Source organism: Haliotis asinina, chromosome 13 (genome assembly GCF_037392515.1).
Source record: "Haliotis asinina isolate JCU_RB_2024 chromosome 13, JCU_Hal_asi_v2, whole genome shotgun sequence".
NCBI lineage: Eukaryota > Metazoa > Mollusca > Gastropoda > Lepetellida > Haliotidae > Haliotis > Haliotis asinina.
In genome coordinates, this window is record NC_090292.1 from 42,390,515 (window position 1) to 42,404,791 (window position 14,277).

At 39.7% G+C, this 14,277-nt stretch overlaps 1 protein-coding gene across 1 annotated transcript; it reads right to left on the reverse strand.

Annotated features, from left to right (window-relative positions):
- Window positions 1–826: 826 nt before the first annotated feature.
- LOC137260193 (uncharacterized) lies at window positions 827–6,579 on the reverse strand. Its single transcript, XM_067797891.1, has 5 exons — window positions 6,376–6,579; window positions 3,843–3,870; window positions 3,406–3,609; window positions 2,897–3,015; window positions 827–958 (listed from the first exon to the last, which is right to left on the reverse strand). Exons 1-5 carry the CDS (start codon window positions 6,577–6,579, stop codon window positions 827–829), a joined length of 687 nt encoding a protein of 228 aa, XP_067653992.1.
- Between the last annotated feature and the right edge of the window lie 7,698 nt (window positions 6,580–14,277).

Consider the following 14,277-nt stretch of genomic DNA (forward strand, 5'->3'; position numbering starts at 1 on the left):
ATAGTTTCAATTTCCAGCGAAACACATTGAATAGAATATGCAATGCATGTAATAATGAAGGCCACTCTAATATGGTAAAAGATACAAAAAGAATTGAATCAAAGGAACTTGTGACATACACATTTAGAAATGTGACACTCGACTGAGGATGTATGACAATGAGGATATTAGGTGACCTTTTGTGTCGATATGACTAAGCGATCCGGTTCTGATAGGGGTAGAGATCTTTCGCGGGTTCCGCTCACACTGGTGCTTTGTCCTTGGTGGCCAAATTAACGTGTCTTTGTCGCTGTGTCTTGAGCAATGTATCTTCCAAAACGCTGGAATGAATGCAGCTTGTACACAGGTACTGAAGACACCGTGTCCGGTTGTAACATTCGGTCATTGAAGGGCACTTACATGGACCTTTCAGCACTACACATTTTTTGTTTGGTGTTAGTGGTTATTTAGACGTGTCTGTGTAGTAATGTCTGAAACAGTGTTCCCTGCAGAATGCTGACCTGCATACAGCTTGTGCAAGGATACCAGGGAATGCCTGAATCTTTCTATGAGAGATTCCGGACATTCATATCTCAATGAATTCCAGCAATTGAAATGTTCCACTGATCCACTGCAACGACAAGTGTGTGTTTTGTGATCCAAATCCCATTCCAGCTTTCAGTAACACAGTTTTTTCAATGACATGAAAGAGCAATAATGAAGCAGTTTATTCAGCAAAATATGATTACGTAGTCTCAAGTTTTTAAATTCATGAACGGTAGACAGAGAAGAATTATATTTCATCTTTATTGTGTCAGTTTTAGATGTATGTGGAAATGATATCTTTTCACTTGCATCCTCCAGTGTATGTGTCGAGCTTCTGGATTCGAAGGATTTCAAACTCGAAGTTATCAGGTGCATGCAAGGTCTTCGCCATAGCTTCAATTGCCGTCGGAGTAACTGGGGCGAAGTAAATCAGCTGAAATGGCGACACATAATTTCCTTTCAAAATGTTCTTAAGAGCGATAACCACAACAACGTTCTTAAGAGCGATAACCACAACAACTTCTTCTCAAACCACTTATCCCACAAACTGAACCAAACTGTACTCACTTGATTTGTTTTGGGGGATGGTATTACTCTTTCGCTCCAAAATTATATTGACAGCATAACGTCAGCTACAAATGTTTGTGAACGATCACACTGTACGCATTACACACATTACGCAATCAATGAAATTATTTTACTGGTTTTAGAAACTCATTTGTATATGGAATTCTGGTATCATAATGTGTCATATTTTTTGGAAATGAGCTCGCAAATGTTTAGTGTACAATTTACATTGCTCTAGTATAAGAGACGTTACAGAAAAGGAGTATAATTCAGCAATTAAATGCAAAGAGGGCAACTCAGTTAAGACAATGAACTTACTGTGAGCGGGTACGTGAAATGAGTTTGATTTCCTTTAAGGCATGGCATGTTCATATGGAGGGTGAGCTGAGGTCAGGTTGAGATGGGTTGTACATCACATCGACAATGTTCCAGCCATATAGTGACGAGGTCAAATCTGATTTCATACTCATTTTAAGTACAAGGTACAAATGTGATTACATTTTATTGTTTAAAAAACAGAAAATGTCGCAGCACCAAATTAAAAAGTAGGTAATTTGTTACTACAATGTATGGTTTACATCAACTTCCCTATAGCTAACAATGAGATGTCGGTTGACACGGGTAAGTAGGTTTTTCAAATTGTTACACTTCATAATGGGAATCCCTTGCAGTCGAAAAATCTAATGGGTGCCTCTGACGGGGAATCGATGTGTCTTTATTTTAAACCGGGCTGTTGGGAAGCCATGTAGTAAGATATGTAGTTTGACACCCCGTCTCCCTGCCCAACATGGCGTGTCACAACGGACGATACTGCTAGACACATATTAGATGATCCTGCGCACTAAACGCATTTGTGACAAGAGAGGCGGTACAACGAATTCGGCGAGTACACTTGGCTGCTACAGGTAGCTTGACGATTATCCACGTGCAATACATGCTAACCGTGACATGAAATCAACACCGCATATCCCTTCAAATGATAAGACTGCAATTTCAGGCATAAGATGCTGATATTCCACGCTTACCTTTAGTTAAGACGAAGACAAATAGATGATTGGGGCATTGACAAGCATTTTAGATATTCAACAATTTTGTTAAAACAAAACCCCAAGAAAATGTCATCGGTGGTCCTAAACATATTTGCTCAGTATATTGTGTTGATTCAATTCGTTGGGATGGTACCTGTTCCCAAATCGAGTGTGCTTTAACAATTCATGCGTGAAACGCACGGGGAAAATGAACTTCTCGATATTTATCAGACAACCTGTCTCCCTTTTGTTTCAAGTGGATCGTTCTGTGGGGCGTTCCCAAGTATGCAAGTTTGGGGTCATTTGTCATTTGGATCATCTTACATGTGTTTACCAGAGGTAGTATTGGGGCCTGCCGATGTAATATTGCAGCGGATTTTCAAGATGCTAAAATCGAAGATAAGGTGGTGAATACCCCTCGAATTTGACGTGAAATGCTGCAGCTGTCTACTAGGTTAAAGGTAAGGACTGAGTCTGTCTCCCACCCGTCTAGGCAAAGTTAGGGTCGAATTGCTGTCTTGGAGTAAGGAATATTATTACCCACGGCAAACATATTGCCAACTAAGACCGCATCATACGGCCAACTTAGGGTACTGTAGGCCTATTCGACCCTGACTCCACACGGGGTTGAAGAGCCACTTGCGTTACCTAACACGCACCAAGAGGAGGCTGCTCGTCAAGGGTGCATATGGTGGGAGGAAAATACAAAGGTGTTTGGGAAAATAAAAACTCAGAAACATACGTATGGGATTAAATAAGTGTGCAAGAAGGTTTACCTCCACTGGAAGATTTGCTAGAGTTCTGAAAGATGCGGACGGTTGACCTGCGTTCAGGATGCTTATGTCTCTCACAAACATTTGTCTCAGTTTCTCATTATACTGAGCTGTTGTCAAACCTGGAATATATATTTGAAAGAAAGCATGTTTCATGGGAGAGCGCTGGAAAGTAAACATCCCTTCAGGTCACAGATACAAGTGAGTGAGTTTAGTTTTACGCCGCACTCAGCAATATTACAGCTATATGGCAGCGGTCTGAATAATCGAGTCTGGACCAGACAATCCCGTGATCAACAACATGAGCATCGATCTGCGCAATTGGGAAACTATGGGCAGATGCCAGAAAGAGTGCCATAGAGAATTTGGACCAAGACTGACTATAGTGTTTACCCAAATCCAACATCAACATTTTGCAACCTGTCAGGGGATTATATCAGGTTTTATGTACATTTAGCGATGCTCCAGCGATAGATGTATAATTAACCACACACAGACTCTACCAGGCATACCTTTCACAGGAAATATCTCTTTGCCCAGAAGCAGGTCCTCATCATTCTCGAGAGAAGTATCATAAAAGTCTCTCGTCATGTTAATACCAAGTTCCCGGGCAAAGTCACTGCAGTAATACACCGGCGTCACCTTCACCGCATAACCCTTGCGTGCCAGGAAGCTTGTCAACTGTGGCCAGCTACAGGCTTTGTCAACGCGAAGAACTGCAAGATAATTGTTGTTTCTTGATCAAGGAAAATGTACTTTATCATCTCTGTGATCTAATTCTGAAAACTAGTGTTTCATTGAAACAGTCAGAAGATAGTCCCATTTTACTCAATTTCATTTCAGTGACCTTGTATTGTAATATAGTAATATATTGTAGAAAGCGAATATATGTCAAGCAGAAATGAGATATATGTGTAGTTAGTTAAAATGGTTTCATAATTGAACTTACCAAGAATTACCATTGAATTCCCGGGTACCTGTTAAAGAAACATAAATTCGTCACATACTAATATTGATGGTTGCAATCACCACTCGTGTTACCTTTAATATTCCCAGTCAGAACCGCAGTATAAGAACTAGCTGGTTGTTGGCAGAAATTGCATCTCCAGCCATTACACTGAACACTCCAAATCTGCCCATTTTGCGAACACAAAACTGCGATTTGTGAGCCACGGCATACTTGCCTTTTTACTAAATGTTACTTGTACGATGTATAATCAAGCGTTCACGGCAGTCGCCAAACCGTGCTCAAGCAGTCTTTAAGAAACGAAGTTGAATTACCCTTTTCATTATCGCCAATTCAGGACATTTTAGCAAACGAACAAGCGCGAAGGAAGGCTTAAAGTATCAGAGCAGGAACATTTTCAACCATGAAGAACTCTCTTAAAAGTACTTAGGGCTAAAAGAGATCCCTTGACATATGTACAGGTGTTACGAAAGTGTATTTTCTGTAAATTGTATTACTGACTGGGTGATAATTGTTTAGAATTTTGCGTGGTAGTCATTACGGGTCACACTTCGTATCATAAATGCTCAGTGCTATTAGTATTTTACCTGCAGGCCTTTAACGAAGTGATCTAGAGTTGCCTCCCTTGACTAGTTGTGTTTACCTCCGGGAGACTACAAGAACATTGTAAGTTAATGGCGATGATCGTATCGTGCTCGAATGTTTGAGAATCAATAAATGTGTATATAATGGCTGGTTGGTGTGTTGACACGGATTAACCGGAGTACATCATTCCGCCAAACATCAAACTGCCTGCCTTTTTCAACGCTCGACGAATATGACGGCTACCTGATCGTTCGCCACGTTACATTCAGTATTTCTGTTTCTCACTCTCAAACCAAGACTTTGGTGAGTTGCTATAACATTTTTGACCCAGTGCTTCAGATTTGACTCAGCTGCCTTGTACATGAAACCCCTTTTGTGAATCTTTGTATCTTGCTTTCTGCTCAGTACAATATATAAACCGGGCTGTTGGGAAGCCATGTAGTAAGATATGTAGTTTGACACCCCGTCTCCCTACCCAGCATGGCGTGTTGTATTTTCCTGGTTTTGACGGAATTTCTTATACCTTTTGTCACGGCAAATTTCTAACCGGAACAAACCAAATCAGTTAATGATATTAGTATTTTGATGATTGATATTTTATCTGTGTGTCAATAAATAGATATATCCTTATCAATAATTTCAAAATTTGCATATATCCTAAGTATTTTGTCCAGTTTAGACATTTGCACAATTTAGTGATTCTCAACTTTGAGTGGTCGATCGTCTTTTGGATGCCAGAACGAGGTTCAAAGATTTCACCATGTTAAGTTGTATGCTAAGCTTGTCAACAAGATCTCGAAGGAACAGTTCACTGGATTCCTTTCATATTCAGCATCATGTTCTACCTAACAATGACGCAGGGCCGAGTTCAGTTTGGTGACCTTCACTTAATTTGACAGTTCATTGCATCGCTTTGAGGATTTCAGAATGTTTGCATGTCAAAATTGTCAGCAATATATCTCTCAAGAATAGCTCCCTGGATTTTCTTCATAGACTTTCACGACTTCCCTTGAATGTTTAGGCAATTTCTTTGTTACTATATTTCCACATTTCGTACACTATGACATTTCTATCAAGAGCAAAGTGAGTCTTGAACATATTTGTGCGTTTCAACAACTACAGAGCCAGACATAAAGAAAGACTGATTGTTTTGGTCGACATTGAACTTCATCTTAAACTACGAACTTCACTTTCATTACATATTAAATTTGATTTGCGTCGGGGGATTATGTCCCGTTAGTGACAGTGCTTGTTTCATACTTTGTTTCATACTTTGTTTCATACTTTATTAGTACTTTACTTAAACATGGTTTGCAATATGAAAATGCCAAACCGTGGTAAAATTGGCAAAGTCAATGACTTGGTCAAGATGCACGGAGACATTACTGGACGTGCGAAGTTGGCAACTGTTCATTTGATTATGGTTGATACAGGATCCCGTTAGGCTTGAGCAGTTTCGTTTCGTCTGCGTACTAATACAGAACTTGCGGCTTGGAGTTCAGGTATACAGGTTTCTTGTTTTAATTACAAAATGGGCAATGGATAGAATCACCGACGAGGTATGAATGATTACGGGATATATCACCTTGGTGAAATTGATGTTGAAGTCCCTCGCTAAAGATCGGTACAGTGAACATTAATTTCTCTGGGGAAGCATTTCTCGTAATCACTCGTAACTCTCAACTTGTTGGTTATTCTCTAAGTATCCCAATTGGGTACATCGATGTCCACGCTGTTATCACTGGATTGGCTTGTCCACATTCATAGGCGGTGGATCCAAAGGAGTGGTGGGGTGGGTAATGGGGTGTTTGTACGTGAAATTGTGTTAACGGACCATAGAAACACCCGATCCCACCTTCTCAAAAAGATGCATCTGCCCCTGAGACTCGGTTATTACGCAGTGATTCATTGATTCAATGATTTCACTCACCATGAATGAAAATAGAACCTTCATGTCACTAAGTCCGGCCACTGTTGTTTTAATCTCCAGTACATCGGCATTTTCATCCCTACCTTCCTTCAGAGGAAGTGTAATATTCACTTTGTACATACGGGCGTCTTTATCTTCAGGGACGCCGAGCACCGACAGGGGCAGACACGACAGGGCGAGGGGTCCAAGGAGGGTCACGAACATTGTTCTGAAATTGCGATATTTCCACACAGTGAAAAAGACTAGACTTCACAGTTTTGGCTGCTAAAGGACTGGAAATTTTAACAAAAATTGTATATCTGTTATTTATATACTTATCCTGTCTCACGACACTTCTCTCCTGTTTGCACTTCTCTGTCTAGTTTTGACACTGAGAGGAATGAATGCTAACTTTCTCTGCAAGCCTGTCGTGTCCATGCGTACGTGTTCCAGTGGCTGCTCCACGTACAGGACAGGTCCCTAATGCCATGCTGAGCATGCAAGTACGCTCCACTATCTACATACAGGACTACCTCAGAGTGATAATTCTCTTCTTTGAGCCACATCCGTTATCTGAGAGGGTGGGTGGCTTATACATCGCATGAGATATATAAACGGTATATAAGTATATAAACATACAATTTACAGTTAAAATTGCCAATTTTTTCAACACAGGAAAGAGTTCCTTCCGTTTCCCCGTATTCTTTCTTCCGCAGTTTAAAATAGGTAACACTAAATGGTTCAAACCTATATATTGTAGTTAATCTGGAGGGCTGTAGTTATTTTTGTGAGAGTTCTAGTAATTGTTGTGTTAGGCTTTGCTAATAATTCTAGTGCATATCAATTAGTAAATATTATTTGGGATGGGGGAACGGGATGAACTCTTACCTAAACCTATTCTATCTCACGGTTTGGAAAATCCCACGGTCGGCCGGCCGGTCGCAGATTACGTTAGTCAAGAAAGCACGGATAATGCACACTGCAAAGGCTAATGAAAACCGTAGATGGCCGTTTCGGTGATGGCCGTTTCGGTGATGGCCATTTGGAGCGTGAGAGAATCGATTGGATGGTCGCAACACCGACTTTCGTAGAGCTGCCGAACCTGTCGAACATTGATGACTGATGCACCTTACCGCTGTCGAGTTGTATGATTGATTCGGTAGATGGGACGACTGGAGTTCAGCCGCCAAATGCTGAATGTCGAAAATGACGCCTTTGCGAAACAGTTCAGCTTATTAAATCCATTCGGAGTGGCGGACAGGTTCGGTGAGGTGAATCAGTTCAGCGATTTGACGATGGAGATTGGCTGTATGTGTCAGCTGGCAGTTCAGAGTGGTTCGATGAGATGGAACAACGAGTAGACATCTCGTTACACAAAACCATATTGGTGTGGATTCGAAACCCGCATAGGTCTCAACCAAACAAAAGAGTACAAGAAACAGTATTTAACGAGTACCGTGGACATAAGATAATGCAACAAAAAAAATCATCACCTTCCAAGTGGAGTATCTTCCAACGACGAGCAGATAATATGGGTTGTGAAAATGCAGGGGTATCGTCGGGTGAACGAGCTCAGTCTACCAGACAACGGGAGCTTCGTCTAATAAGATTAGGGAGCACATTCCACACAGCGCTTGCTCCAGAAACATAGGCCAATACAATCCGCACATGATCAGTGGGGATCCAATGAAGAAATTGTAGGGAAAACTGAAAGCGTCCACCCAGTGGTACGACTAGAAGAATTATCACTCTGGGGTGGTCAGGTGGGGTGACAGGGGAGCGTGTTGGACGCTGATAATGAGATTAGGGACTTGTCCTTTTACGAGAGCAGCCTTGGGAACACGGGCTCATGGACAAGAGACGCCGACAGGGAAAGTACCTGCATTCCTGCAAGTCTGAGCCGAAGCAGGAGAGAGAAGTGGAAATCGTGAGGCAGGATAAGTATGTAAATAATAGATATACAGTTTATTGTACTCTGGGTCGAAGCAAGAGTGAGGTGTAAGAAAATCGTGTGGTAGAATAAGTAAAATTTACACACACACACACACACACACAAAGAATATGAAAATAAATGTTTTGGTCATAAAATTATGCTTGAAATTTGTGGAGGAACAAGTAATATGTAAAAAGCGACTTAATTTCAGTTGACAGTGATGGAATGGTGCCTTGAATAGTATCCAGTCCAACGGGGTTTCCATATAATTAAGTTGTATTGCACAGACGATTCACTGTAGGTGCGTTGCTGAACATTGAGCTTTTGCTTTTTAATTTTGTGGGATTACATTCCAGATTTCAAATGTTCTCGTCCCGACATGGCTGGAATATTGCCTATGTGACGTTAATTACTGACTCACTCACTTACTCCAGGTTTCAAGAGCAACAGAAACTGCACGTGGGCCATTGATTAATTATCATTGTCAAGGAAAGTTATACAGATAAGATAAAAAGACTTCACCATCCGTGCAACAGGAAGGGCACCCGGCTGCCAGGGCCACTCTAACTGTTCTCAGTGTAGTTCCAAAATTTGGCTTGTTTGAAAGTTACCGCAAAATATTTCACTGCCCCAAAATTTAAATGTTGACATGGGTTTCCTTGCCAATCGGGCCAAGGATTGTTAAGATTTGATGGCCCGACTGATTTTTTTCTAGCAGGCCAGTGACCAATTCGCAGACTGACCGCACTATGTCTAATCAGTCACGACATCAACCCTTCATCTCAAGAAATCATCTGCCATTAATCACACCAAGAGACATATTCATTGATCAACATTATATATTTGAAATTTTTACCTTTTCAATAGTTGTGATGCTGAACACTGGCTGTTGACTGGTGTTTGTAGGTTGACTCCCGAGAAATATACACACCTCTTTCTGATCGAACGTTCCACTGGGCATGTCCGCACAGAGGCGGAGGACAAATCAATACGTGTTTACCTTTACTTTATGCATGTATGAATATTTGGGAGATGTAATCTGCAATGCTGACCCAGGCTTGCCCTAGACATTTATATTTGGGGGTCATTTTGAATTTTAATTCAAAATTCAAATTTTGGGGGCCAAACAATTACAACGATAATAGATTTTCAACCAATAATAGGGTTTTTTTATTTCTTTTATTTCTATTTTTTATTTATTTTATTTTATATTTTATTTTTATTTTTTTATTTCAGGCGTATGCCTCCACTTCTGAATTATTTTTTATTTTATTTTTATTTTTTTATTATTTAGTTATTTTATTTATTTATTTATTTTATTGCCTCCACTTCTGAATTCTAACGAATTATCATGTTTGCTCTCGAATCAGTTTGAAATAAAAAATCAGTTTAGTTAACTTTGTTACCTATGTCATTGAATTGTGTCGTTTTGGCTAGTAATTTCATTGCATCAGAATCGATGCATATTTTCACCTAAAGGCGCATACGCAGGTTTGCCGAGGCAAATGGAACCCTGCTGACCTATTTAGTCACTTGTAATAAAAGGCTAATTCACTAAGTCGGATAAACCTATTCCACAAAACAAAGTTTATGCAACCGTTCTTCTCGGCATTGAGAGGAGGTACGCCATCCTAGTGGTTAAAGCGTTGGCTCGTCACGCCGAAGGCCCGGGTTGACTCCTTCTCACATGGGCTCGTCACGTTGACGAACCAGGTTCCATTGCCAATATTGCAGCCCATGTCTGCTGAATGTCCGAAATTTATATGGGCTTTTGACATATAGTGTAATCTGATGATGTTATCAATAATTTTGTTCCGGTGTAGAAGGCCCGAGCAAAAGCACAACAATAGAAGGAGTCATCAAAACGCACCATACCAATGCACATGTGGGTATCACTTACTCCTTGTGAAATGCACAAATTGTAACTGCCATCAGTGGGTATAGGACTCTACCGGCATTAGGTCTATTAATCCTTGTTCAACAATGCCACGCTTAACTGCATGATAGAAACCAAGTTTGCAGGCTGAAGTGTCTGTCCAAAATGGTGCCAGGCTTTTCGACGTAATCATGACCATCATTTAAGGATCCAGCATCGATACAACGCTACAAAGACTACGGGTGATTCCTCGGAGCGGACTGACAAAGATGGGTCCCTCGACAAAGTCCACACATAAACCATCAGTCTCGGCGAAATCCGTTCTTGTCAACTCCTTTGCCCTTCGAAAACTTAATGATGTCAGCCAATGATTGAGTGAGTTAATATTTAAAGTCACATCGGCAATATTTCAGACAGATCGTGAATAAAACTAGTTCTAAATTCATAAGATAAACATATAATATATAAACCCCTGTCCACGAAGAACAGTAAAACACTAGATTATCACAGATCGAGTTAAAACGAGCCAGCGGATGTCTTAAAAAGGGGGAAAATCATTTTGGACCATATCATAATACGACCCGTTCATGGTGTGAGTGTTCAAGACTCGTGATTGGAGACAATCAGATTCAATAGTGCAAAAGTGATCGTTTGAAAGATCTCGGTAGTTTCCTGAAAAGTGAAACCTCTTCCCGAGCGCGATACTCAAATATTTCTTCTAGAAAGAACTCCAGTCGAGTCATTTTTGTTTCTCCACATTGCTTGCACTTGTCAAGTTGAATCTAAGTCGATGTAACACGTGTTCTGATTGGACAGACAAAAAGGGAGATAAATCTGCTGCCATTTTTTGCCGCTAGGGGATTTTATGAGAACCGTGAAATATGGCCGTATTAGAACAGAGCTTCGTAGGAAGATATGACATGTAACCTCTGTGGGAAAAGAATGATTTTGGACCACACAATGTGAAAATGGGCTATAGAGGAGGAGGACAGAATGTCAGCCAATGAAAAGTCTACACTCAATTTTTTTTGTCTATCTTACCCTGTTTGAATCACTTGTGTTGATACGGGAGAGTGTATCTTCTGTATTTTGTATTGTTGTTGATTAAATGGTAATTATTATTGGGTCATAATGTTTAGAGTTTTGAGTGATAGTTATTATGGGTCACAGTTCGTATCATCGGTACCTCAGCGGTACGCTTTTAAGGGAGCGCTTTAGAGTTGCCTCCTTTAGGCATTCTTCCGCTCAAGAATCAGTGACTGTGTATATAAAAGCTGGTTGTTGTGTTGACAGGGCACAGGACGCACGCACGCACGCACGCACGCACACACACACACACACACACAGTGCCTGACCGCTCACTGGGCAACATCTAGTATAACTGTTTGTCAATGAAAATCAAGACATGAGTGAGTTGATATTATAAATTTTGACCCATTACTTTAGGTTTGATTCTGTTGCATTGCACTACAAATCTCTTGTGAATCTTTGTATCTTGCTCTTGTCTGCTGAATACATAATATCGAATATTTATGACGTGTCTGTGTTATATTTTGGTGGTGCATTGGGGATTTCATATACCTGTCTTATTCTCCATCACAAGGGATAAATATTTTACTTTAAAACAGTTAAGGATCTTTTTAACAATGTTAGTTCTCATTTAAGTATTTTTTTTCTAAAGAAATTGATTTCATTGATGAATTCTGATTAAGATGCTCTGTATTTAGATGCAGTTCCCATGGTCGTTATATTAGTAACTTCGATTGTTTGTGGCTGTATCCTCAAAAGGGGTTAAAGTACTGATAAATATTGTCTTCCTGAGAGGGTACCTAAGCCTTTCCAAGTCAGTTTCAACTTGCCAAGATTTGTTATGTACTATCCTTGTTATTTTACTCTTGGCTAATATTTCTTACAATCGTCAGCAGCTGAAGGGGTGGTGTGAATCCAACTTCCGTGAAAGCAGGTAGCAAAAGTTACGTAAGTTCCCATGGTCCCTAGTATGGTGATCTACCTTCAGCTGCTGGAGATTTCTAGCCCATTTCTATATTGTGTTGTCTTGCATTATAGTATAAGGCTTTAGTTCCATGCGCTTCCAATAAGAAACAAACCATCTTTCACGTGCATATTAGAAGTCTACGATATAAACTGCCTCGAATGTCAAACTCAAAACGATATACAATATATTATGTTTTGTGTTCAACAGGAACACACCTTGGTAATTATGTAAGCACAAATGATTTGAAATTAGACATTTTAAATTCTTCTTTTGGAAAGGGAAGATGTGTCATTGAATGTTTTTCGTATTTGATGAACGAAGATAAGGTTTAAAGTCAAACCTCTGTGAAAATATGTATTTCGAGGCTTTCCTGCCACAGAAGAGTAATCTCACCGGGATCACCAAGAACATTTACTTGAAACTGCATTAGATTATGCGCTATAATTATATTGTTGGCGTTGGTGATTTTAGTAAAGATTTTTCTCTGTATATAGAGCTCGATCTCATAAAAACGACTGATGTAAAACGAAATAAAACCAAGTTCTTTTTATATGGGGGTTATCCCCGAGGAGTGGAACAATTGTTCTGCATTCAGTGAAAATAAACTTTAAGGGATGCGTTTTCACTGAAAATATGAAATTTACAAAAAAGGCAATGTTAAAAAATAGCTCTTCTGTAAGTGAATCTAAAACAAGAATCTACCCAAGTGATATTCAGTGGCTAAAGTATTTCAGTTGTGGTAAAGGCCAAATAACACTGTACACACAAGACAGACAACGATTTGAGTTGTGAGCCCAGATTTGCGATCGTTATTGGCAATACCTTCAAAGCAGTGTGAAGGTCCGTAAAAATAGTGTCCATATGCGTGTGTTTTGTCTATATTCGCCAGCATCTCCAGAAATTATACATGTATAAGCTACGGTCCATGCAGGTAGCACAAACACTGTAAGTCCCTATGAGCTCTTGTGTGGTGATATACGTTCTGTAATTGTTGACCTATATTGTTGTATATTATACTCTCTTCACAAGTACATTAGTTCTAGATTTAAATGGCTACTTTTTAAAACACCAACTGCGATACTCTACTTATTTTACATTCTTTGATGAGAGGGTGTAAGCATCCTTATTTAGTTATCCTTGCAAAACCTTTCTCGTCAGTACAAAAATGACGTTAGACATGTAGTCGTTCATTTTAAGCTAGACTGACTAAAATTGCTACTAGCTGAGGGAATGGTGTAAATCCAGCTAGGGCCCATGCTTAGAATAATAAGACGTCCGAGAGTGCGAGTAAAGTCCTGTCTTTGCACAGCATTCACCCGCGGTACTTAAAACAGATATGTTCAATATCTCCCCTCTCCATCACCTGTTTTCACCATTTTTCCATGTTGCTATAAGTTTCTGAAAGAACCCTTCAAAAGTGATTTTGACTGATTTCAAATACTTAATGTCATCTCAGATTCTTCCTGTTTATATGGCACAATGTCAAACAGTGTGGGGAGTTACATTTGGTATCTGCCTTCACTTTCATTATACTTTTAATTTTAATTTTTTAATTATTAATTTTAGTTAGGACATTAACCACTTCTTATATTCCACGGTACCTGATCTGAAATTGATAACAACTGTTCTTTTGAAAAGCAATTAATCAACAATTTTCATACAAGCATCATTAATTTCGTACAGAAAGTCACTATGACTGCAAGTGTCTTCAAATCACGATCATTGCTGTGTACTGATCACCACCACCGCGAAGTATGTACAGTCTGATTTGTTTTCAATAACATCTCACACAATGAGTGAAACTCTCTGAACTTTAGAGAATGTATTTTGTGACGCCAAATGCTCTAAAATATTTAATAATTGGGTCAATATGGTTCCCGGTAGTTATAAATTGTCAAATATGATTTTACCGTGACCTGTACATCACATGACTACAAACAAATACGTCAGCAATATGTTAAAGTAATGACCAATATGAAAAGACCAAATACTCAGCTCCACGGCCGTCCTAAACAATAACTCTGTACCACCCATATGTTACTGCAGAGCACCACTTGCCGAAAATACAATCTGTATCACTGATGCTCTCGCTGTACAGAATCATTATCACTGGACGCC

Bases quoted from the DNA above. Each gene is read 5' to 3' on its own strand.
- LOC137260193 (XM_067797891.1), bottom strand. From the start codon at position 6,579: ATGTTCGTGACCCTCCTTGGACCCCTCGCCCTGTCGTGTCTGCCCCTG. The intron at 3,871-6,375 runs GTGAGTGAAATC...TTTCTTTAACAG, and splicing joins AGGTTCTATTTTCATTCATG to GTACCCGGGAATTCAATGGT. The intron at 3,016-3,405 runs GTATGCCTGGTA...TATATATTCCAG, and splicing joins AGAGATATTTCCTGTGAAAG to GTTTGACAACAGCTCAGTAT.